This window comes from Thamnophis sirtalis, unplaced genomic scaffold (assembly GCF_051295495.1).
Source record: "Thamnophis sirtalis isolate CommonGarterSnake01/CBP01778 unplaced genomic scaffold, rThaSir2_p1.2 scaffold_11, whole genome shotgun sequence".
Taxonomy (NCBI): Eukaryota; Metazoa; Chordata; class Lepidosauria; order Squamata; family Natricidae; genus Thamnophis; species Thamnophis sirtalis.
Genome location: NW_028261391.1, coordinates 6,315,374 through 6,341,356, shown reverse-complemented (window position 1 = coordinate 6,341,356; position 25,983 = coordinate 6,315,374). Strand labels below are relative to the sequence as shown.

At 46.6% G+C, this 25,983-nt stretch overlaps 1 protein-coding gene and 1 pseudogene across 20 annotated transcripts in view; one reads left to right on the top strand and one right to left on the bottom strand.

The window, feature by feature from the left end:
* Positions 1–25,983, bottom strand: part of EIF4G1 (eukaryotic translation initiation factor 4 gamma 1) — a 138,022-nt gene that overhangs the window by 69,827 nt on the left and 42,212 nt on the right. For 13 of the 20 annotated variants that reach the window (XM_087725127.1, XM_087725133.1, XM_087725137.1 and 10 more), the window contains 4 exons: positions 21,808–21,828; positions 18,620–18,793; positions 14,600–14,699; positions 628–728 (listed from right to left, as the gene is read on the bottom strand). In XM_087725127.1, the coding sequence (XP_087581253.1) occupies positions 628–728; positions 14,600–14,699; positions 18,620–18,793; positions 21,808–21,828 (396 nt within the window). The remainder of the gene's footprint in view (positions 1–627; positions 729–14,599; positions 14,700–18,619; positions 18,794–21,807; positions 21,829–25,983) is intronic. The other 7 variants (XM_087725140.1, XM_087725143.1, XM_087725141.1 and 4 more) reach the window with 2 other exon arrangements.
* Positions 1,064–1,315, top strand: LOC106549950 (small ribosomal subunit protein eS27 pseudogene; annotated as a pseudogene).

Below are 25,983 nucleotides of genomic sequence, written 5' to 3'. Positions count from 1 at the left end.
GAAGGGTGGCATACAAATAATAAAATTCTATTCTATTCTTCTCCTGTCTCACAAGCCTCGCAACAGTTTACCTCAGGACCCCCACAGCCAGGCCACCCACATCCCGCTAACTGCCTCACCTCGCTTCCCTGAGATAAGCCAGTGCAGGGCACGTGGGGTAGCTCCACCCCCTGCCTCGTGGGCACCACGGGTGGGCTCCGGCTGCTGCTACTGCCGATTCACTCAGGGATGCACTACACATGCATGTCCATACTAAAAAAAACACGATGGTGGCGCCTAGCTTCTGCGCATGTGCAGAAGCAAAAAATAAGATCGCGGCGCCTATGGCACCACCAAGAGAACCTGTTTGGGGGCGTGGCAGGCTGAATTACTAGCTACTCAGCCGAACCGGTAGCAACCTACTTCTGGCGGCCACAGCACTACATACAACCAGATGAAATGGCAGCTGGCCAGCTGCGCAGTTACTTAAGTGGGTCTTATTTGGAGGGATAGGGCTTATATTAGATGCACATGCAAAAAAAACCCACGGTAGGGCTAATTATCAGGTTAGGTCTTATTTTCAAGGAAACATGTAATCGATACTTTATTGTCCCACCCAGCTGCCGCTCCCCCCCCCTCCTCTCTTACTGTCTTGCGCTCTCGCTTTGGCGGGACCGGTGGTTGAGGATTCATCATGACTTGGGAAGTTGGGAATTGTTGCACGTTCTGCGCAGGATAATATGCACCGGCTGAAAGAGAAAAGGAGAAATCTGAGTTATTGCAGTCCTATCATCCGGATAGTCCTCAGCGTACAACCACAATTGATCCCAACGTTTATACTGCTAAGTGAGAAATATGTTAAGTGTGTTTCGACCCCATTTTAGGACTTTTCTTGACACGTAAGCAAACGGCTGCAATGGTTAGGTTAGTAACCTGGTTATTCAGGGAATCTGGTTTCCCAGATTGTCTTTGCTTGTCAGGGGATCACAGGACTAAGGGACATTGCGTCCGTCATAAATGTAAGTCAGTGGCTCCCTCCTTCTGGCTGGCCTCCTTCTCATCCGCAGCTGCCTCCACACCAAGATGCCGCTCACGAAGGACCCTAATGCACCCCTCTCCCGAGGAGAAGCGGAAGCACAAGAAGGAGCACCTGGTGCAGAGCCCCAACTCCTACTTCATGGACCTCAAGTGCCCAGGTTGCTACAAAATCACCACGGTTTTCAGTCACGCCCAGACAGTCGCGTTGTGCATCGGCTGCTTGACTGCGCTGTGCCAGCCCACTGGTAGAAAGGCAACGTTGACAGAAGGATGTTCTTTCCGGCAGAAGCAATATTAAACAGTGGGCACTTGGCACGGGATGGGTTTGGGACTATGGGGACAGTTTCTGGCTGCCACCCCGGGTGTTTCTCTGGAGCAACGATGGAAGTATATTATGCAACGGAGTTGTAGGGAGGGATGTGTAGTTACTTTTGAGGGCTTGAGTTGCTACCAACGGTGGCTGTGGGATGAGGGTGGACACACACACACACACCCCAGTGGTGGGGTGGGATCCAAATAATTTAACATCTGGATTTTGATCAGGTGATTGTTGGGAGGCTGCAACAGTAAGTAGCTTTTTTGCAGTCCTGTTTAACCGTCACTAAATCAATTTTGTAACTGTAAGACAAACCACTGTTTGTTCGGCTTCCCAGACAAAGAGAAAGCAGTTCACTTCCCGAGTCTCTCAAAAATTGCTTTTCTTTCGGTGACGAAAAGTTTCTCTCCCCGTTGCTAAACTTCACATGATCTTAGGCAAGCATGCCAAAATCATGCATGATTTTGCAGTGAGAACTAAGGGCATCATCTTTCGGCTATTTTGAAACAAATGGGTCAAATATACCTCTGCAAGCATGATGCAAAATTATCCCTGCGATCATCCCTGGATAAGTCGACAACTGTTGCCCTATACACATACACACTAGATAACTCTTCCTCAAACAATTTATAAATTATAAATCGTGCTTATAAATTATGGAAGTTCCTCACAAGAGGTGGGAGAACATGTACATCTCTGGCATCAGCCAAGAATGTCAAAAAACTGACACAACAAGCACAAACAATGAATGTCTCAGCTTGCTTCTGCCCTCCCCAAGCCACCCCACATCGCCACCCCTAATTTGAAGCTGCCACACCCTGTCCCTACACAGATCAAGGTATTATTCACAGCACAATTGGATGACGCTTATATTCGCAAACAGGTGTGTTGGAGATGGGGAGGAAGAATAAAGAACAGGTGGTCCTCAAACTCACAAGCACAATTGAGCCTAAACATTTCTGTTGCTAAGCGAGACACTTTTGGGGTGAATTTGCCCCATTTTTCTTGCCACCGTTAAGTGAATCGCCCTAGATGTTTAGTAAGTAACACGGTTGTTAAATGAGGCAGGCTTCCCCATTTACTTTGCTTGTCAGGTGGTCAGAAAAAGGGGACGGCGTGACCCCAGGACGCTGCAACTCTCATAAATACGAGACGATTGCCAAGCATCTGAATTTTAATCACGTGGCTATGGGGATGCTGCCATGGTGGTTAAGTGTGAGATACGGCTGTAAGTCACTTTTGGCTACGCTGTTGTAACTCTGAAGGGTCACTAAATGGATTTTTGTAACATGTGGGCTGCCTGGGTACAACGGCTATCAATTGGAAGGTTGTTTCAGAGAAGGCCCTGGGTCATCTGCTCAGCTCTGCACCCACCCAAATAAAGCAGAGTGGATCCCGTGGCTTTTCCAAAATGACAGATAAAGGAAAACCAATTCAGAAGCCAGGGTTAGTTCAGAATCAGAGCTGGAAGAGACCTGGGAGGTCTTCTAATCCAACCCTCTTACCAACCAGCAGACCCTACCCCATTTCAGACAAATGATTGTCCAATCTCTTCTTAAAAGCTTCCAGTGTTGGAGCATTCACAACTTCTGGAGGCAAGTACCGTATTTTTAAGACGCACTGGAGGAAAAGATGCCCCAAGATTTTGAAGAGGCAAATTAAAAAAAAAAAAGTTTTTGCACTCTGCAGACCTCCCAAAAACTTGTTTATGTCAAAAAAAGGCATGCATAGCCTTTAGGAGGCTTGTAGAGTGCTCCTGGGGGCTGGGGGGAGGACTAAAAAGGTCCATTTTTCATGAAAATGGGCCCATTTTTTTTGGCCAAAAAGGTGCGTGCAAAGCCTTTAGGAGGCTTATAGAGTGCTCCTGGGGGCTGAGGGTGGTGGCAAAAATAAGCAAAAAAAAAAAGGCCCATTTTTTGCTCTCCCCAGCCCTCAGGAGCACTCTGGAAGCCTCTTAAAGGCCATGCACGGCCATTTTTGCAAAGGGGGTGGGGTTTCGCAAGGCCAAAAATGCTATATTCAGTGTATAAGACACACCCAGATTCCCCCCCCCCTTTTAAGGGAAAAAGGCATGTCTTATACTCCGAAAAATACGGTACTTCCACTGGTTAATTGTCCTCACTGTTAGGAAGTTTCTCCTTAATTCCAGGTTCCTTCTCTCCTTGATTAGTTTCCATCCCTTGCTTCTTTTCCTGCCTTCAGGTGCTTTGGAGAATAAGTTGACCCCTTCTTCTATGAATGAATGAATGAATGAATGAATGAATGAATGAATGAATGAATGCTACCACAAAACTGCATTCATGCTTTGACACAGCTTGATCCCAAGAAGGTCATGAAATGAGGCAGGTGAGATGAAGCTTCTCAATGGAGGCATTAGGTGATCTTATGGCCTTATCATACATGCCTAAATTCTCAGCAGCACATTTATCAGATTTGCCTTTAACAAGGCAGGCATCTTGAGATGCCACTTCCAGTGTTCAGCCTACAACACTCACAATTCCTTATCACCGGCCCCACGGACTAGAGCTGGTGAAGTCCCAAAAAACAGTTAAGATGCACCTGGCTGCCTATGCCAACCTGCCATCTTTCCGTGCATTTCTCTATAGGGAGGGCTGCCCGCTGAAGTTCATATAAATTTTCCCACCTTTCCCAAAAAAAATAAAATTTGGAAAGACAAGACCAATGGCAGGACGGGGAAAATCATTCCATGTTGCCTTGTGACTATGGCAATAGAGAACTTGGATCGTTTATATCTGGATCTTCAGGAATTTGAAGTTAAGCCACTCTTTGATTTCACCTTAGAAAGCAGAAATATTAGAAGGTTGGGTTTTTGTAGAAGAAGGAAGGGAGGTGAGAGGAGGAGGAGGAGGAGGAGGAGGAGGAGAAGAGGAGGAGGAGGAGGAGGAAAAGAGGAGGAGGAGAAGAGGAGGAGGAGAAAAAGAAAAAGAAAAGGAGAAGGAGAAAAAGAGGAGGAGGAGGAAGGGAATGAGAAGAAGAGGAGGAGGGGAATGAGAAGAGGAGGAGGGGAAAGAGGAGGAGAAAAAGAAGAGGAGGAGGAGGAGGAGGAGGAGGAGGAGGAGGAGGAGGAGGAGGAGGAGAAGAAGAAGAAGAAGAAGAAGAAGAAGAAGAAGAAGAAGAAGAAGAAGAAGAAGAAGAAGAAGAAGAAGAAGAAGAAGAAGAAGACGGCGGCACTGCATGAAAACCCTGGATAAGCTTTCTGGGCATCTCCCTTGTTGTTCAGAAGTTTGCCAACTGGTGCTCTGAGGTGCTCTGAGCATTACCGCAATTCCTCAGCCGCAACTCAATCCCTGGAAAAAAGAGAGACTATGGGGGGGGGGGGGATTCCTCCAAGCTGCTGCACTGACTGGTTGAGCCTGTTTCGAGCACATGGAGGCAGCAACCCAGGCTCTGCTGAGTCATCTGGCCTAATAAACGTTATGGGTGGGGAGGGAGTGCGGTAGCACATACTGGTGACAGCCATCTCGGATGCTGCTGCAGCTCAGCCAGCCGTCGGGGCCACCTTGGCTGCCATTGTGGGGGATGAGCTTTGCCAACCTATGCCTGTCTTTTAAGGGAGGGGTCCCCAATCCCTGGGATGTGGCCCACTAACAGGTTGCGTTCTTTTCAAAACTGGGCCTTGGGAGAGGTGGGCAAGGAGTGCGCATGTGAAGCTCCATGCATGCAAGTTATTGGTGGGATTCAGCCGGTTCGCACCTATTTGAGAGAACCGGTTGTTAACTTTCTAAGCAGTTGGGAGAACCAGTTGTTGGAAGAAATCTTTTGTTTTTTCCCACTTTACAGGGCTAATCCTGTAAGGAAGGCAGGAAGGAAACATTCTGGTGTTGTTTCTAGCCTCATCTTGATTGCCCTGCTTACTGAAACTGCCTCTCTGGTTCACCCTTGTTACATTGTAACAGCTAATGCAAAGCGGCCAGCGACCTGAGTGACGTTGAGTTGGCCACGCCCACCCGGTCACATGACCACCAAGCCACGCCTACCCAGCTGGTCATTAGGACAGAGAGCCTGGTTGTTAAATTATTTGACTCCCACCACTGATGCAAGTGGAGGACACTTGCACACGTGTGTGAAGCCCACTTCGCATGCAAGCAATAGCAATAGCAGTAGACTTATATACCGCTTCATAGGGCTTTCAGCCCTCTCTAAGCAGTTTACAGAGAGTCAGCATATTGCCCCCAACAATCTGGGTCCTCATTTTACCCACCTCGGAAGGATGGAAGGCTGAGTCAACCCTGAGCCGGTGAGATTTGAACCGCTGAACTGCTGATCTAGCAGTAGCCTGCAGTGCTGCATTTAACCACTGCGCCACCTTGGCACAAGTGCCGTTCGCTCGTACAAGGGGAGCTTTGTGCACGAACGCAAGCACTTTCCGCTTGCTGGCAAAGCTCCATTCCCACGAGCGGAGGGTGCACACACACACACACGCACACACACACGCACAAATGGAGTTGCATGAGCTTGTGACTTACGACCCATCCACCCATGTGCCAGGTCACCAAGCTGGAAATGTTGGAGACCACTGCTTTAAAGAGTTGGATGGAGATGAGAAAAGTCCACCAAATTCACCTTCTCCTGCCAACTCGGTCCTAACCGGGATTGCCATCCCAACCTTCTTGCTCTGACCATCTAAAAAAGAGACCTAGGGACCATCTCAGGGTTCAAAAAAGAAAAGAAAACCCTCTCCAACCCTGCCAGTCTCGTTATGAAAGATCCCACTGCTTGTTAAGTCCAAGGCCAGAGTCAAGCAATACGGCCCTCTTGCTGGCAATACAGCAAAGGGCCAAACATACCTACCTTTCGGCAAGGGGTGAAAACTGATGGGTCCCCCCCCCCCCCAGCCCCACTGTTGGATTAGTAAATAAACAGGGATCTGCAGAAATGTGGGTGGGACAAGGGCCTCCTCGGCTCACATTTCTGAGCCTGCAGGAGCTTGCTGGGCCAGCTCCAGGCTAAATATAGGAAGAGCTGTCAGGGAGCATGTGAGCATCATGTGGGGAGAAGAATCCGAACGGCAAACAAGTCAGGGACCAAGGAGTGTGGGAGGAATTATCAGGGGCAGGTGAGGAACAGTCAGAGTTCAAAGTGCAACCATTCTCAATATGCCACTTCCTGTTCCATGAATGTGGGGGTGCTCACTGACCCTCAAACGGCTCCTAAAAAGAGATTAAAGGTGCAACTGGATCAGGAGTTGTCCATAATCCCACCTTTGGGTTCTCGGCTACTGTAACTCGGACAAGTAAGCCGGGGCTAAAGTCTGCCCAACAGCTCCTGGTCGGTCGGTTAAACATTAAACTAGTCCCACCAGAAAGGAAGGGGCAGAAGAGGCCCCTGGAACAGGACGACAGAGTTTTCAGGCTTTTCTGAATAAATGTGATCCAGGGAAGATTCTCCCTGCAAACACATTTGGGGAGGGAGACTGAAAAAAGGGCCACAAATATACAAGCTAAGAGCAGAGAAAGGACGTACAGCTAGTCCTCGACGTATGACAATTGAGCCCAAAATTCCCATTGTTAAACGAGATATTTGTTAAGTGAGTTTTGCCCCGTTTTACGATCTTTTTTTGCCACCGCTGTTAAGGGAACCATTGCAGTTGGTAAGTTAGTAACCGATGGTTAAGTGAATCTGGCTTCCCCCATTGAGTTTGCTTGCGAGGCCTCAAAAGCTAATCACAGGACATTAGGACACAGCGGTGGTCATAAATATGAGCCAGTTGCCAAGAATGCTTGGCTCCATGATCATGGGGGTGCTACAAAGGTCGTAACTGTGAAAAATGGCCGTAAGTCACCGTTTTCAGTGCCGTTGTTAACTTTGAATGGTCACTAAATGGAACTGTTGTGTGTCATGGGCTACACTGACACACAACTAAGAGCCAAGGTGGCGCAGTGGTTAAATGCAGCACTGCAGGCTACTGCTAGATCAGCAGTTCAGCGGTTCAAATCTCACCGGCTCAGGGTTGACTCAGCCTTCCATCCTTCCGAGGTGGGTAAAATGAGGACCCAGATTGTTGGGGGCAATATGCTGACTCTCTGTAAACCGCTTAGAGAGGGCTGAAAGCCCCATGAAGCGGTATATAAGTCTACTGCTGTTGCTATTGCTATTGACGGAAGTGGTATGGGATTTGCATTTCCTTCCCTGGGAATCTCTTGCAAAACCTCCCCGCGACCGATCTAACCGCCTACCAAGTCAAACCATTCTACCGATATTCCAAATTAGGTCTGGTTTTAAAAAACGTCCTCGAGAGAGCCACTTTTCAAAGGTGCCAACGAAGAGGCCAGCCTTGGGACCTTTCCAGAAATCTCCCTCTGTTAATATTTGAGAAAACGCTGGTCCAGAAAGGCTCTGGAAACAAGCTGTGACAGGATGGAAGGTTAAGCAGGAGGAGGAAAAAAAAAAGTTGCCGAATCAATTAAAGGAATCTTGACATTTTACAACAGGGATGGTTTTCTGACCCAGGCTTCCTTAGAAAGCAAGAAGCAAAGTCTTGGTCCCTGCAAAACCTCTTTTATTTACACGACTGTGAATTCCTTTCATGCACACTCAGCAAGGCTTAGTCAACAGTCTTTCCGAGGAATGTTTATCCACACGCACCTTATCTCATTTGGAGCGCTGCCAGATAACTAGTTTCTCAACACAGGGCAGGGGAAAACTTGGAACAGAGTCTCTTAAAGTCACACACAGAACTTTCCACTCCTGAACCGACCGAAGGAATGAATTGTTTCCTGCAAATGCCCACTTCCCGTTCGTTCCTCTTTTGTTTCCTATGGGAGGGGCCAATCACTTCCAAGGTGTGGCTTTACTCTTAAATCAACCCTGCTTTCTTAGTTGTTCTTGTCTTCTCTGCTCACGCGCACACTGGGAACAGGCTCCAGCTGTTCTTCTGCCTCGCTGCTGTCTAGCTCCCTCTCAGAGCCCTCGTCCGAGCTTTACTCAAGCCTCAGGACTGGCCCATGTTCCTCCCCAACCTCCTCACTGTCTGACTCTGCTGACAGCTCCCCTGGCTGCCAGTGGGGCACAACAGATGGCACCGAACGAAAAAGAGCGGAACTGATGGAACAACTGGACGAACTAAATTAGCTGATTGTAGCTCAACACTTCTCAGAATTCCACCATTCCATAAGAATGCAGGTATTCAGGTAGTCCTCGAATTATATAAACATTCATGTAGTGAGCATTCGAAATTACAATGCCACTGAAAAAAGTGACTTATGACTGGTTTCCATACTTGTGATTGCTGCAGCGTCTCCATAGTCGTGCGATCAAAATCTGGGGGCTTGGTATTTTATAAGATATGGGACTTGTTTTATCAATGGCTAAGGGAAAAAAAACAAAATTTTGGAAATGAAAAATGATACACTTATGCCTTAATTGGAAAAAGTAAATGATGATATAATTATGCTGTGAAATAATTCAACAATGATATAAGGAAGTACTAATATAAGGTCTGGTGATATAATGTATAAGGTTAAGAACTTACTATAATGATATTTCGCTGCTGATAAGGCAATTCTAATAGGGGAACAAATGAAAACTGGTATATATAGGCAGCGATGCCTTGTTGAACAATGAAGGAATTAGATCTCTGTTTGAAGGTATAAAATGCAAGGTTAACAATGAATAGAAGTATACTCTCTGGGGGAAAACAATGTTAATGTTAACTGAATATATATTGTAGAAGGAAAATGAGGCCTTTAGTTACATTAGAGGAAATATCTGAGATGGTAAATATTATTTGAAGATGTAGATGTTAAAACAACCGTAACCAAACGACATGCTGCATGTGATGATGGTTTTTTTTTTTTCTTTCCCTTTTTGGACTTTTTTTTTTTTTCCTTTTTGGCCTCCCCCCCTCCCCCCACCTTTTTTTCCTTGTTTTTTTTTTTTTTAACCCTAGCTTATTGTGGTGCTTATTAAATGTACAACAGAGAGATACGGGATGTATAAACTTAGTAGGGATGCACCTGTGATCAAACGACATATTGTATGTGAAGATGGGTTTCCCCTCCCCCCCTTTTTTTTCCATCTTCTCCCTTTCCCATTGTTGTCTGTGTAATAAAAAATAAAATAACATAAAATAAAAAATTCTGGGGGCTTGGCGACTGGCATGCATTTAAATCAGTTGCACTGTTCCGGCGGTTATGGGAACAAGAAGCAAAGTCAATGGAATATAGAATATAGAATAACAAGAGCTGGAGGGGACCTTGTAGGTCTTCTAGTCCAATCCCCTACTCAGGCAGGAGATGCCATACTATTTCAGACTTTCAGGTTGTCCAATCTCTTCTTTAAAACCTCCAGTGTTGGAGCACCCAGAACTTCTGGAGGCAAGTCATTCCACTGATTGATTGTTCTAATGTTAAGGAAATTTCTAGGTTGTTTCTCTCCTTGATTAGTTTCCACCCATTGCTTCTTCTTCCTGCCTTCAGGTGCCTTGGAGAATAGTTTGACTCCCTCTTCTTTGTGGCAGCCCCTGAGATATTGGAAGACTGCTATCATGTCTCCCCTAGTCCTTCTTTTCATTCAACTAGACATACGTCCCAAAGGTGCCTTTTCAGGAGGCAACTGGACTTCCTTGTTTTTTCTTTGAAGACATTTTGCTTCTCATCCAAAAAGCTTCATCATCTCTGACAGGATAAGTGGGGAATGGGCAGAGCGGAGGAAGCCTCTTGGATGAGAAGCGAAATGTCTTCAAAAGAAAAAAACAAGAAAGTCCAGCTCCTCCTGGAAAGGCACTTTTGGGACAAACATGACCCGAATGACTAAGAATCTCTACATACTTTTATATTAAGGTAACGGTAAAGATTCCCCTCGCACATCTGTGCTAGTTGTTCCTGACTCTAGAGGGCGGTGCGCATCTCAGTTTCAAAGCCGAAGAGCCAGCTCTGTCCGAAGACATCTCCGTGGTCATGTGGCCAGCATGACTCAACGCCGAAGGCGCACAGAACGCCTGTTACCTTCCCACCAAAGGTGGTCCCTATTTTTCCACTTGCATTTTTACATGCTTTCGAACTGCTAGATCGGCAGAAACTGGGAGTTCATTCCGTTACGCAGTGCTAGGGATTCGAACCGCCCAACTGCAGACCTTTCTGATCGACAAGCTCAGCGTCTTAGCCACTGAGCCACTGCTGTTCCTTGACTTTTAGACTAGACATACCTCATATCTGCCCTTGTTCTTCCTATGGTTTAGCCTCTCATCATCTTTGGTGCCCTTCTTTGCACTCTTTCTAGAGTCTCAACATCTTTTTTTAACCTCCTGGAGAAGCCGGAGTCACTTAACAACCGTGTTACAAACCCATGTTCACTTAACAACTGCAGCAAAAATGGCCGTAAAACGGTGCAAAATTAACAAATGTTTTCACTTGGCCACAGAAATATTGGGCTCAACCGTGGTCACAACCTGTACTTATGTGTCAGGAGCAAGGCTGAGCTGCAAGCCAATTTTCCATGATGAAGGTAACCTGACATGCCACATTTCCATGATTGGCATTCAGCCCAAGGACTCACCTACAGTTTGGTAGATAAGAGCCCAGGTTCACACATTTGCCAGCTCAGCAAACCCTCAACTTTCTCCCTTTATGTTCCCTAGTTGCAAAGATTTTCCCTTTCCCTCCTAACCTCTCTTTTTACTTCCTGCTTAGTGCAACTTTTGTTTCCTGGTGAAAAGGTCGCAAAAGGACATCACGAGACTCCTCCACCCCCCAACCTGGGGACATGGCAACCGTCATAAATACATGCCAATTGGTCAAGTGTCCAAATTTTGAATCACGTGACATGGGGATGCTACAAGTGTCATAAATATAAAAATGGTCAAAAGTTAGGGCCATCGTAACTTTTGAACAGTCACTCAACAAACAACTGTTAAGTCAAGGATTATCTGTGAGTGATCAGCATGTACCACTATTCTATTTTTATGGTGTTGGATTGAAAATGAAGGAAATAAGAACTTGGGGTTTGTTTGTTTTTTGGCATTTCCAATATTCTCAAAATCAGGATTCAAACTCAGCACTTTTTCAGCCAAGAAGAGTTATATAGTTCCATCTTTCTCCCAGAATGCTTTTCTCAGCCCCTACATTTTCCATCGCCTTCAGGAAATGAAATAAAATCTTATTTCTTTGCAAATTATCGGTATATGGGGGTACCTTGGTCCTCAACTGCTTTGAAACTTATCAAATTTGGTATAAAAGAAAGATAGAACATACAGTATCTTTATTGTCACTTTACAACAGTAAATCAACATATTTTGATGCAAAAATTGCGTCCCACTACTCATCACTTAGAGGGATGCGATGGCTCAGTGGCTAAGACGTTGAGCTTGTTGATTAGAAAGGCCAACAGTTTGGCAGTTCGAATCCCTAGCGCCGCGTAACGGAGTGAGCTCCCATTACTTATCCCAGCTTCTGCCAACCTAGCAATTCAAAAGCATGTAAAAATGCAAGTAGAAAAATAGGGACCACCTTTGGTGGGAAGGAAACAGCGTTCTGTGCGCCTTCGACATTTAGTCCTGCCGGCCACATGACCATGGAGACGTCTTTGGACAGCGCTGGCTCTTTGGCTTTGAAACAGAACTGAGCACCGCCCCCTAGAGTCGGGAACGACAAGCACATCTGCGCAAGGGAAACCTTTACCATTACTCATCATTTGTTTGGTTCTCGACACACAAGCTGGAATCTATCATTGTCAATTGCCTTGTAACTCACTACATTATTCCTTGAGGGGGGGAAATTGGTACTCATTCTGCCTCCAGGAACCAATTAATGATGAATACTGAGATCGGAAGTTACTACAGCAAAAAGAAAGTTACAACTGCAAAAAGGAGCTTACGACTGTTTTTCTCACAACCGTTGCAGCTTCCTCGTGGTCACGTGATCAAAATTCAGCGGCTTGGTGACTGACTCACACCTCTGGATAGCTGTTAATGTCCCGGGGGTTGTGTGATCACCTTTTGTGACCTTCTGACACGCAAAGTCAGCGGGGAAGGCAGACTCACTTAACAACTGTGTTACTAACTTACCAACCGCAGGGATTCACTGGAACGGATTGTGGTAAGAAAGAAAATGGGGCAAAACTCACTTAACGACCATCTTGCTCGGCAACAGAAATTTTAGGCTCAATGGTGGCCATAGGCCGAGGACAACGATACGGGATGTTTGGCTGAAATGCAAAACTGAGGGTGGGGGGGTGGGGGGGTGGACAACCACTCCAGAAAAAGGCAAAAATGAACCACCACTATAACGCACCATATGGTATCCTGACATCAAATCCGATGAAAAAGGCCATTTTTGATGAGGTTTTTTTAAAAAATTCAGGTTTGTATCAGGTTTGATAAAAAGGAATTCATTATCTACAATTCCTTATCCACAGGTTCCCCCTAACTGAATCTCAATTTTTATTTTCTCTTCAAACCAATCTTTTCTCCTCCTCTGACCACGCCAGGTTTTTCTGGCCATGATCTCTGTGTATCTTCCCAAGTATTATCCTTCATCGTTTTGCCCGAGAACAAAATAAAACAATATTCCTACCTTATCAGAGCAAAGCCCCTATATTCAAGGATAATATTGCAAAGGCTAAAAGATACAGCAGATGGAGCTGGAAAAGTGAGAATTACAGAAGGACTGAACAGAAGCCATTGTGAAGCAGCTAATTTCATTAGTGGGCCAAGAACTCCTCACTCAATGTTTCATTAACGTTTCTCAATTCTGTCTCCGAGCCACATAAATATCCATATGCAGGTAGTTCTCGACTTAAAAACGCTTGTTTAGTGACTGTGAAGATACAACGGCACGAAAAAAAGGGTCTTATGACTGCTTTTCAGAGTTACTACTGCTGCAGCGTCCCCATGGTCATGTGATCAAAATTCAGATGCTTAGCACCTGGTTCATATTTATGACGGTTGCAGACGGTTCCCGGGATGATGTGATCTCCTTTTTGCGACAAGCCAAGTCAATGGGGAAGCCAGATTCACTTAACAACCAGGCTACTTAACAACTACAGTGATTTACCATATTTTTTGGAGTATAAGACGCACCTTTTTCCCTCAAAAAAGAGGCTGAAAATCTGGGTGCGTCTTATACACTGAATACAGCATTTTATGCCTCCCAAAACCCCGCCCCCTTCACCAAAATGGCCATGCATAGCTTTTAGGAGGCTTTCAGAGAGCTCCTGGGGGCTGGGGAGGGCAGAAATGAGTGAAAAAGAGGGTGTTTTTTGTTCAATTTTGCCCCCCCCCCCAGCCCCCAGGAGTACTCTATAAGCCTCGGAAAATTTTTTGCTCATTTGGGAGGCACACCCCCACAGAAGCACTCTGCAATCCCCCTAAAGGCTATTCATGCCCATTGGGGGGGGAGAAATGGACCATTTTTGGGAGGTTTGCAGAGTGCAAAAACTTTTTTTTTTTTTAATTTGCCTCTTCAAAACCTCGGTGCGTCTTACACTCCGAAAAATACAATACTTAACTACTGTGGCAAGAAAAGTCGTGACAAAACGCACTTAACAAAATATCTCACTGAGCAACATAAACTTTGGACACAGTTGTGGTCGCAAGTCGAGAGTTACCTATACAGGTCCTGGGCTTACAACCGTTTGTTTAGTGATGTTACAATGGAAGAAAAGTGACCTTGTATTGGTTTTTTCACACTTAAAACCATTGCAGCAGCAATCCCATGGTCAGGTGATCAAAATTTGGCCACTTAGTGGCTGACTCATTTTTATGACGGTGGCAGCAACCCGGGGTCACATGATCCCGTTCTGCGACCTTCTGACAAGCAAAGTCAATAGGGAAGCCACACTTACTTAGCCAACGTGCTACTGCCGTGTTTCCCCGCAAATAAAACAGTGTCTTATTTTCTTTTGACCTCTGAAAAAAGCACTTGGCCTTGTTTTCGGGGAAGTCTTATTATTTTTGAGGTGCAGGAGGCGGCGAGAGTGGTCACCTCATGGCTGCTGCTGTGTTGCAATATTTTCGGATGAGGGCTCACTTTAGTGCATGCGCTCAAAAGCCCGATTGGGTCTATTATCCGGGGAGGGCTTATTTTCGGGAAACAGGGTAGCTTAACAACGGCAGTGATCCACTTCCCAAGCGTAGAAAGAAAGATTGTAAGATTGGGCAAAACTCACTTAGCGACAGAAATTGTAGGGTCAATTGTGGTTGTAAGTCGAGGACTACCTTTTACCTTCAAACCCCCCCACTGGAGAGGTTGGCCATCTTAGAGGTGAAAACCCAAGTAGCATCTGCAGGCATGCGTCTGGCGCACTTACCAAAAGTGCCAAATTCTGTAGGGTTGGCTCCGGGGTAAAAGCTGGGGGCGCCAGGTTGGACAGGATACTGCTGCGTCGGGACAACATATGTGTTGCGACCCTAGAAGAGGAGGAGAAATGGAGCAGGTGAACCTTCAAGACTGCATTTAGAAGACAACAAAGCAGGCACCGCTGAACTTAAGTCTCCAACCGTAGCAACATTAGGTCTGTGGGACTTCAACTCCCAGAATTCCCCGGCCAGGAAAGCTTCTGCAGCTCTGACAGGATGGTGGGGAATGGAAGGATTTAGACTCCTTGCAGACAGCTGGTCATTTGCATCCTTTTTAGAGGGTCGTTGAGGCCACTTGGAGGTTTATCTGTGTCCTCAGGGTCACCTGAGTGGTGCAAATGGATGTGGAGTTTTCTTGGAACTGTTGAAAGGACCGTGTTGTAGACTGGAGATAGATGATGCCTATCCTTTCCCCTCTATTGAGAGAGGGCTGTTCAATTTTGACATAGATGGACCCTTTGACCCCTCTTTCAAACCAGCAGTCCTGTCTGTCCAAAATGTGGACTTTGCTGTCTTCAAAAGATGGCCTTTTGACTTTTGAATGCAGATGGCCTGCTGGACCTATTGATGGGTTTGTTCTCCTGCAAATGACCAGCTGTCTGCAAGAAGTATAAATCCTTCCATTCCCCACCATCCAGTCAGAGGTGAAGAAGCTCCCTGGAGGAGATGCGAAATGTCTTCATAGAAAAACCAGTAAGTCCAGTGGTCTCTTAAAAAAAAAAAGCACCTCTGGAACAACCGTGACCGGGATGGCTGAGAATCTCCAGAGACATTCCACTCTGCTCCTTTGGCAGGGAGAACACAGGGGACAAAAGCAATGGTGGGATAAATGTAAGTATAATCTTTATCGTCATTGTACTTAAATACAACGAAATTGGTTTTAACCTCACTGGTGCAAAATTATAGCAGAAACGAAAAAAGAAAGAAAAAGAAAAAAAACTAGCGTGTGCATGGAGTGATTGTGGTTGTATTTAAAAGTCTCACAGTCCAAGGACAGAAACTATCTTTAAACCTATTTGTTCGGCTGGCTATACTTTGAGGTCTTCTGCCCGATGGTAGAAGTGCAAAGAGAGACTGACCAGGGTGTGAATCATCTCTGAGTATCTTCCTTACTCTGCTAAAGCAGCGAGATCTGGCCATGTCATCCAGTGGTGTCAGAGGGCAACCAATGGTTTCTTGTGCCCAATTGATCACTCTCTGTAGTGCCTTCCTGTCCGCAGCTGTTAAAATCAGCATACCATACTGTAACGCAATATATGAGGACATTTTCTACGGCGGACCGATAGAAAGAGGTCATCAGCCGTTGTTCCACCTGATTTTTTCCGGAGGACTCTTAAGGAAATGAAGTCTCTGTTGGGCCTTTCCAATCACCAAATCACCAATCAAATAATTTAACAATTGGTTCTCTGCCCTAATGACCAGCTGGGTAGGCGTGGCTCAGTGGTCATGTGACTGGGTGGGCGTGGCCAACTCAACATCACTCGGGTCAATGGAGGCTTCCCCTTAGCTGTTACAATGTAACAAGGGGTTAACCGGAGAGGCAGTTTCTGCAAGCAGGGCAACAAAGATGAGCTAGAAACAACACCAGAATGTTTCTTTCCTGCCTTCCTTACAGGATTAGCCCTGTAAAGTGGGGAAAAAAAACAAAAGGAGATTTCTTCCAACAACCGGTTCTCCGAACTGCTTAGAAAGTTACCAACTGGTTCTCCCAAACAGTTGCGAACCGGCTGAATCCCACCACTGGACAAAAGGTAATGAACCCTGTGATTTAAGCATGATTCTTCAATACCTTCTCCCTGAAAGGAGAGCCGCACCTGAGACTCTCTACCTCTTGTACCGTATCTCACAAGGTAATTATGAGGTTCTCCTGCGCGTCTCCGCCAGCATAAAATTTGACCTGCTAGACACACCTCTTGTGATGCTTAGGGTGAGGCCCTCATAACTACGAGATAACGTGGCCTAGATTAAGAGTTTGGAAGAAGTAAAGAATAGCAGGAGAGGGAACCAGATGGCCTTGCAATGGAAGAGCTCAGGGTGGAGCTGATGGGAACATAGCAAGATTTCATTATAATTTTCACATGGACTAAAGTATGTATCATCAATATAAAGCAGGGGTGTCGAAACTTGGGAACTTTTAAGATCTGTGGACTTCAACTCCCAGAATTCCCCAGCCAGCATATATAGGTGGCCTCCATTTTCTAAAATTATGCTTTCCATCCTCAGAGCCTGCGTGATTAAAAACATTGCCACTTTGTTTTAAGCTGGTCTAGATGTCACTTGTATTTATTAAGGGACTGAACCGCAATGTTGTGGCCCACCAACAGCCAACAGAGCTGGCAGCAAAGTCGGACAGTGAGGAAGTTGGGAAGGAGCATGGACCAGTCCTGGAGGCTGGGGAAGGCTCGGACGAGGGCTCTGCGTCGGAGGCAGAGATGGGGCCAAGGGCGTCTGGCAGTGATCATGTGCCTACAAAACTAGACAGCAGTGAGACAGAGGAACAGCTGGAGCCTGTTCCCAGCGTGCGCTTGTGCAGAGCTGCCAGAAGAAAAGAATAAGTCAGAAATCAGGGTCAACTTAGGAGTAAAGCCACAGGTGGATGGTGAATGGCCCCTCCCATAAGGAATAGAAGAGGCACGAAAGGGGTGTGGGCTTTTGCAGGAAACAATTCATTCGTTCGGTCGCTAGATTTGTTTCAGGAGTGTGAAGATCTGTCCGTGAATGTCAGAGACTCTGTGCCCGGTCGTTCCTTGCACAGCACCTCATTTGGGAAATATTTACCTGGCAGCTTTCCAAGATAGATAAGGTCTGTGGCCATAAATAATCCTTTGGAAGACTGTTTGCCAGGCCTTTGCTGAATGTGAATGAGAGGAATTCACATTCGTTTAATAAAAAGGGGTTTGGTCGGGACCAGGACTCTGCTTCGTGCTTTTTGGGGAAGCCTAGGTTCAGAACACACAGGAACTGGCTGCAGTTGAATAGCCTGGGACAGAATCTTGAAGAGACAGAGCCCATGTAATTTCTTGACCTTCAAGAGCAATCAGAAACATGTTCAGGTGTGAAATACTGAGATTAGACGGTAGGTTTGCAAGAGTTCACTTAAGGCTTCCTTAACAGGTCATTCCTTGGTCCTGGACAAGCTACGGAAATCAAGCCAAGCTCATTTCCTTTCAAATGGTGCCAAAATAGGTAATTTTTCTTCCAAATGACTTGGGACAGGTAAGAAAAGGAAAGTGAGAGGAGTCGTCCTTTGCTACCAACTCAGGGGGAGAGCTGTGAAATCCCGTAACATAAAATAATCAGCTGACAAGCTGGGTTGCACAAGCAGCTCCGTTAAGTAGGGAGTCAAGTCCCGTCAGGTCACCCCAATCCCTGCTCTTTATTTCCTCGCCCCAAATGCTTTTCTGTGGTCTCTGACTGAGGCCAGCAACACATTCCTACCTTAACAGATAACAGGTTAACAGAGTTGGAAGGGACCTTGTAGGTCATCTAGTCCAACCCCTCGCTCAAGCAGGAGGCCCCCACATCATTTCTGAACAGATGGCAGTCCAGTCTCTTCTTGAAAGCCTCCAGTGGTGAAGCTCCCACAACTTCTGGAGGGAACTTCTGGTTCCGTGGGTTGATTGTTCTCACTGTCAGAAAGTTCCTCCTTACTTCTAGGTTTGCTTTACATCGACAATGTTGACAATTTTTCTCCCGGTGTGTGTTTGTTTTACCAAATAAAAGCTATCTCCCCAGACAAAAGACAACAAAGACTGTAGTGTTACAGGCAGCTGGAGCCACGACTGGGACGCTATCTGTTGACCGGCAGGAGGGCAGACCAGAAAACTTACCCCTCCTCCTTCTTACACCAACCCCAGAGGGAAGGCGAGCTACACACCAGTTCCAAGGAGACGCAGATCGCTTGGGAAAGCACCCACAAGCTCTCCGCCGCTCCACAATGAAGAAGGCCGCAGGCCCGGTCTAACCCTCACCTGTCCAGGGATGTAGTAGGCACCTTGCGAAGCAGGATAGGAGATCTGTGAAGGGATCATCATGACCTGGGAAGCAGCTGGATAAACATGAGTGGGTGGGCCAGGCCGAGCCGACGTGTTACTCTGCACCCGGGAAGCACTGGTCGGTGGCTGGGCCCTGCTCTGGTAGAAATGCTTCAAGAGAGAAAGGAGAGAGGGACGTGCTTAGTTAGTAAGGCCAGGCCTGAGGTATCCCAGCTGCTTCCCCTACTCTAGCTAGCCCCACCGTAGGCCTCCTGAGACTGCGCGTGGCAGGAAATCTGCCCCCGGTAGCCCTCAATTTACGAACACCATCGAGCCCAACGTTTTATGCGAGACATTCGTTGTTTTGCCCCATTTTTTCACGATTCTTCTCGGCCAAGCGAAGCACCGCTGGGGTTCAGCGGATCGTTGACTTTGCTCGTCCGAAGGTCGCAAAAGGGGAGGCGGCAACCGTCATCAGTGCGGGTTAGTCGTCAAGCCCCCGGATGTAAATCACGCTGACCGTGGGGATGCTCGCTGCAGCGGTCGCTAAGTGCAAAAAACAACCGCACATCGCTTTCTTTCCTCCCCCAGTACTGTGGATAACTTCGAAACCGTCGTTCAATGAGCGGTTCTAAGTCGAGGACTACCTGTACAAGGACAGCCACTGCTGGGAGATTGTCTGAATTTTCAGGATGTACCAATTCGCTCCTGAATGGGTGAAAGCCGAGAAGGATGCAACCAAAGGCTTGGAGGAAAGGCCATCGGGGTTACGCTTTGCCCAAGTCTTCCGAGAGAAAGGGCCTCCGAGAACAAACTCTCTGTTGGCATACTCTCCCCGAAAATAAGACCCAACCGGAAAATAAACCCTGGCATGATTTTTCAGGATGTTCGTAATATAAGCTCTACCCCAAAAACAAGCCCCCATTTAATATAATCAGCCAGATGGACGCAATTAGTACCATATTTCACCCAAAATAAGACCTAACCAGAAAATAAGCCCTTAATGCATCTTTTGAAGCAAATAATAATAATATAAGACCCGGTCTTATTTTTGAAGAAAGACGGTAGTCGTGAATAAGAGGCAGGGAAAGACAAGGGAGAGAGAGAGGAAAAATTAGCTTAGTTTAAGCTTAGTGGCTTATCTCTGTGGACTTTCTATACTGGGCTGCATTTATATAGGTGCCCTTCCCCAAATGGACCGAGTTGTGTAAAGAAGGGGTGTCCGACCTTGGCAACTTGTAGACGTCAACTCCCAGGATTATCCTGGCTGAAAGGCTGTGGGAGTTGAAGTCCACAAGTCTTATAAGTTGCCAAGGTTGGACACTTCTGATGTAAAATAAACCAGATTACCATGGGCGCATGGGGAAAATGCATATAGGTGGTACTCCTCCACTTATACCTATTTGGTTACTTAACCGTTGCATGGTTGAACTTACAATCGTTCAAAGTTACAGCGGCACTGGAAAAAAAAAACGACTCTCTCACACTTACAGCCGTTGCGGCATCCCCATGGTCACCTGATCAAAATTCAGAGGCTTAGCAACTGACTTGTATTTATGACGGTTTGCAGCATCCCGGGGTGGTGGTGTGCGCGACCTTCTGACGAGCAATTTGCTGAACAACAGTGCTACTGACTTAACGACGGCAGTGACTCGCTTTAACAACCAGGGCAGGAAAGGTGGTAAAATGGAGCAAAGTTCACTCAACAGCTGTCTTGCTTAGCAACGGGAATGTTGGGCTCAGTGGCGGTCATAAATCAAAGACTATCTGTCATGCCAATGTTCCTATCCTATAAAGATAGAATTATTTGCCCCTTTCCCCCTATCAGCAAAAAAAAGGACCAGAAAATTACAAGTTATATTTAACGGAAGTTGATAATGATACTGTGTTTCCCCAAAAATAAGACAGGGTCTTATTTTCTTTTGAGTCCTGAAATAAGCACTTGGGCCTTATCATTTTTGAGGTGCAGGAGGTAGCAAGCGTGGTCACCTCATGGCTGCTGCTGTGTTGCAATATTTTCGGGGAGGGCTTATTTTAGCATATGCGCTCAAAAGCCCAATTGGGCTTATTATCCAGGGAGGTCTTATTTTCGGGGAAACAGGGTAGGATATTAAAAACCTTAGAAACGTTTGCCACATTTCAGTCAGCTAGTCATGCAATCAATGTATAACACTTGAGAAATGTAGGGACACATTGACATTAAATGCCCTGGGACATAACAAGTCGTTTTCTTTAACCTGGTGTCCTGAAAGCCATCCTTTCCCATTTGAATTAATTTTTAACATTGCTTTTCATCATCCTTCTCTCTGTTTAAATTTTAACTGCTCTACACTTTTATTTTTTTCACCTTAGTATTTTAATTGTACACCGCCCGGAGTTCCTCGGGTGAGGATGAGACGGGCCAGTCCCAAAATGTGATAAAATAAATTACGTTTCGAGAATTCCTGGTTAGCATGGGTTAATCTGTGAGTAGGGTTTGAAGAGTTGGGGAAAAACCGTTGTAACGCAACACTTAGGGTGGGAGGAGAAGTGTGGGGGGGGGGGGGAGAAGAAGAGTGAAAAGACCAAACGAAATAGAGGGAAAGGATGCATTGAGAGAAGTCAGATGTATGTGGAAAGCAAAGGAAGGCCGTTATGAATCACAGGAATTCAGTGACCCATCCCACTTCTCCAGACGTTTATGTAACATGGGATTGGGTTAAAAGAAAAAAACCACATCACACTAAGACAGAGGTCCCCAAACTTGGTAACTTTTAAGACTTGTGGACTTCAACTCCCAGAATTCCTCAGCCAATCTTGGCAACTTTAAGGCTTGTGGACTTCAACTCCCAGAATTCCTCAGCCAACCTTGGCAACTTTTAAGACTTGTGGACTTCAACTCCCAGAATTCCTCAGCCAACCTTGGCAACTTTAAGGCTTGTGAACTTCAACTCCCAGAATTCTCCAACCAGCTGGAGAATTCTGGGAGTTGAAGTCCGCAAGTCTTAAAATTGCCAAGTTTTGGGGACCTCTGTTCTAAGATCTCACGATCTCTACGGTTTAAATAACAGCTGTTTTTTGTTTTTTTAACAGCACCAGAAACTACAATTACAGCACAAAAGGAGTGTGAATATACTTCCACTCACACTGGAGGTGGGGGCTCCTCCCACTCCAACCAGAGTAGGATTATAGAAAAGGGAATTTACCTGGAGAGACCTGAATCCGCCCTGTTAGCAAACACACAGACACACAAACACACACACACAGACACACGCACACACACGCAAGGAGAAAAGGGAGAAGAGAGAAAGAAGAAGAGAGAAGTTACCTACAGCCAGACATGTTACCAGGCACCTGGGAAGACCCCCAACACTCAGCAAGAAAGCAACTGCAGCCATGGGGAACAGAAGCTGGAATGGGGTTGGGAAGGGGGTGGAGGGTGGGGAGAAGAGCAGGTCAATAGGACACACGGCTTGCACCCAAAAAAAAGTGAATAGGAGTGGTGGGGGAAGCAGGGAATGCAGGCGGCAGAGATGGCACTGGCTTGTTCTGGTATCAATCCAGTTTGAATAGAGTTCTGGAAATCCCCCAAATTTTGAATCCCCACCCCACCCCAAACAGAGACCTGGATGGAGAGTAGGGCTGGTGGGCTGCATGCATTTAATACCAGAGTTGGAAGGGACCTTGGAGGACTTCTAGTCAAACCCCCCCCTAAGCAGGAGATCCTCTTCAAGCGGGGGATCCTATACCAATAGCAATAGCAGTTAGACTTATATACCGCTTCATAGGGCTTTCAGCCCTCTCTAAGCGGTTTACAGAGTCAGCATATTGCCCCCACAGTCTGGGTCCTCATTTCACCCACCTCGGAAGGATGGAAGGCTGAGTCAACCCTGAGCCGGTGAGGTTTGAACCGCTGAACTGCAGCTAACAGTCAGCTGAAGTGGCTGCAGTACTGCACTCTAACCACTGCGCCACCTCGGCTCCAAGTGGTTGTCTAGTCTCTTCTTAAAAGCCTCCAGTGATGGGAGCACCCACAACTTCTGGAGGCAAGTCATTTCACCAATAAATTGTTCCAACTGTCAGGAAATTTCTCCTTAGTTCTAGGTTGCTTCTCTCCATGATTAGTTTCCACCCATTGCTTCTTGTTCTACCCTCAGGTCCTTTGGAGAATAGTTTGACTCCCTCTTCTTTGTGGCAACCCCTGAGATATTGGAAGACTGCTATCATGTCACCCATAGTCCTTCTTTTCATTAGACATGCCCAGTTCCTGCAACCGTTCCTCATATGTTTTAGCCTCCTGTCCCCTAATCCTCTTTGTTGACCTTCTCTGCACTTGTAGAATCTCAACATCTTTTTCATATGGTAGCAACCAAAACCGGGTGCACTATTCCACGTTTGGCCTTATTTAAAGGATTATAAATAGCTACCAACATTTCACATGATCTTGAGTCTATTCTGCTGTTAATGCAGCCTCTGCTTCTCCTCTTTCCCTAAGATTGTGATGGCGAACCTATGGTACATGTGCCAAGACTGGTCCTCGTGGTCGCCAGAGCGCTAAAAAAGGGCCAAAAACCGGTCAAAAATGGGCTGTTTTTTTATGCCGCTTTCCAGGCGGTTTCAGGCTGTTTTTCGGGTCGTTTTTGACCCAAAACTGCTCCAAAAATGGCCCGAAACAGAAAAGCTGCCTGAAAATGGTCCAAAATCAGGCATGCATGCATCAGCCAGTTGGTCTTTGCGTTTCCGGCACTCTGACAGGCGCACACATGCATACACATGCATGTGCGTTCAAGTTTGGGTGCCGAAAAGGTTCCCCATCACTACCCGAGGACTATTCTTTTCTTCAAGCTCTCCGTTTCCACATTTCAACTCGCTTCCAGGTCTCTTCCGCCCACCCACCCGTTCTTCCTTTCTCTCCTCTCTTTTCCCAGTGGGGACTTAACTGTTCTTTTTCCATTCAGACTTTAGCCAACCTACTAGGGCCTGATTCTGATATGTTGCATTTAATGTCTACCTAGCCAAGAATTCTAGAATACAGGTAGCCCTCGACTTACAACAGGGGTGACATTCAATTTATTTCTCTACTGGTTATGTGAGTGCGCCTGGGGTGTGTGGGTGTGTCCTGTGACTGAGTTGGTGTGGCCAACTCGATGACACTCGCGGCCATGCCCACTGAGTCACAGGCTTGGGGGGGGGGGGTGTCACACATTTTTTCCTGCCGGGTTCTGTGTATGAGAACGAGAGGGGCCCAGAGTGAATGTTGTGGCAGAAAGAAGCCGAATGTTTCTCCCTCCATTCACAGGCGAGCTGCTGCTCCCTTTATGGTCCTCCCCCGGGGTCCCCTCCCTCCTGGGGACTACCTTAAAGGGACAGGCTGGAGCAGCTCCGCTGTGAATGGGAGGGAGAAACGTTTGGATTGGGTGGGTGGGTGGGTGGGTCAAGCGGCCGGAAGGGCTGAGTCAGCAGGCGGAAGAGGTGAGCGGCAACTGGGCGACCGAGCGGACGAACGTGGGCGGGGCCAACCAGGGGTAATTTCTAGCGGTTCAGGGAACCGATTCAAACCGTACCTACCGGTTCGCCAGAACCAGTCTGATCCGGCCAAATTTCACCCCTGCTTATGACCATTTTTCAGAGTTATAACCGCTGCAGTATCCCCCCCCATGGTCACGTGATCAAAATTTGGATGCTTGGTAACTGATTTGTCTTTATGACGGTTTCAGTCTCCCAAGGTCACGTGATCACCTTTTGCAACCTTCCGACAAGCGAAATCAATGGGGAAGCCAGATTCGCTTAACAACCGTGTTGCTTATTTAACAACTGGAGTGATTCACTTAACAACTGTGGCAAAGCTGGTCGTAAAATGGGGCAAAATTAAGAGGTTTTACTTAGCAACAAAAATGTTGTGGTCAAGGACTACCCCTACAGCCATTATTTCCCCCACTATTTCTTCCATGGATTGTCCCCAGGCTTCCACACAGAGTTATAGTGTGGAGGGAATGACACAATAGTTGTACGGTGTCATTGGGCTGCCTTCGCTTGAGGTCATCCATCCAGAAGCTTTCAGCAAAGCCACTTAATGGGGCCATCTCCAAAGCCCCCAGGCGTTATTTGCAAAGGTGGGTTCCTACCTGTTCGGACTGTTTCAGCCCAACCGGTAGTGGTTTGCTGGCCTAGGTCGCTGGAACCTGCAGCAACCCCGGCCTGCCACGGTTCCACCACAAAACCGTGCTCGACTAAACCGCGTCGCTGACGTCATCAACAGGGTGACAACAGCGTGGAGACAGAAGCACGCTGTAAACCCTAAACCTAAAATTAACCCCTAAACCTAAACCCCTAAACCTAATCCTAAACCTAACCCTTAACCTAACCCTAAACCTAACCCTTAACCTAACCCTAAATCTAACCCTTAACCTAACCCTAAACCTAACCCTTAACCTTAACCTAACCCTAACCCTTAACCTAACCCTAAAGCTAACCCTAAAGCTAACCCTTAACCTAACCCTAAACCTAATCCTAACCCTTAACCTAACCCTAAACCTAAACCTAAACCTAACCCTAACCCTAACCCTAACCCTTAACCTAACCCTAACCCTAACCCTTAACCCAGTGTTTTTCAACCTTTTTTGTGCAAAGGCACACTTTTTTCATGAAAAAAATCACGAGGCACACCACCATTAGAAAATGTTAAAAATTTTTAACTCTGTGCCTATATTGACTATATATAAAGTAATTCTCCCACGGCACACCTTACACTATGTCACGGCACACTAGTGTGCCGCGGCACAGTGGTTGAAAAACACTGCCTTAACCTAACCCTAAAGCTAACCCTAAACCTAACCCTTACCTTAAGTTGAATCGGCTTGCTTTCAAAGCGCTACTTAAAGCGCCCTTCTTTCTCCGCGCTGGCTGTTGTCGCCCTGTTGATGACGTCAGCGACGCGGTTTAATCGGGCGCTGCTTAGTCGAGCACGGTTTTGACGGGTCACAGCCTGCCACACCTCCAAACCAGTTCCCTGATCGGCGCGACATTTTTTTTTCTTCATTTTTTAATGTTCTGCGCATGCGGAGACCTATTTATACACCGAACCGGCAATAATAATGCCGGCAGCAATCCACCCCTGGTTATCGGTTGCTACCGCTGCACTGCAGAACTCACAAGAAACTTTGTCAAAGGCCCAGATGATGCAACAACCCATCTTAAGTCTCCACAGGACAGGGTTGAGATAAAAACTTTTAGAAAACATGCCAAAAAAAACCCAGCACGCAACCTCTAGCCTCAAGAAATGAACGGCTTGCTTAATTCGATCCGTGTCACGAGAGCTCTGATGCTGCTAAAGAAATAAATAAGATGGCGGCTTCAAACTCTTTTACGGATCAAGAGTTTTA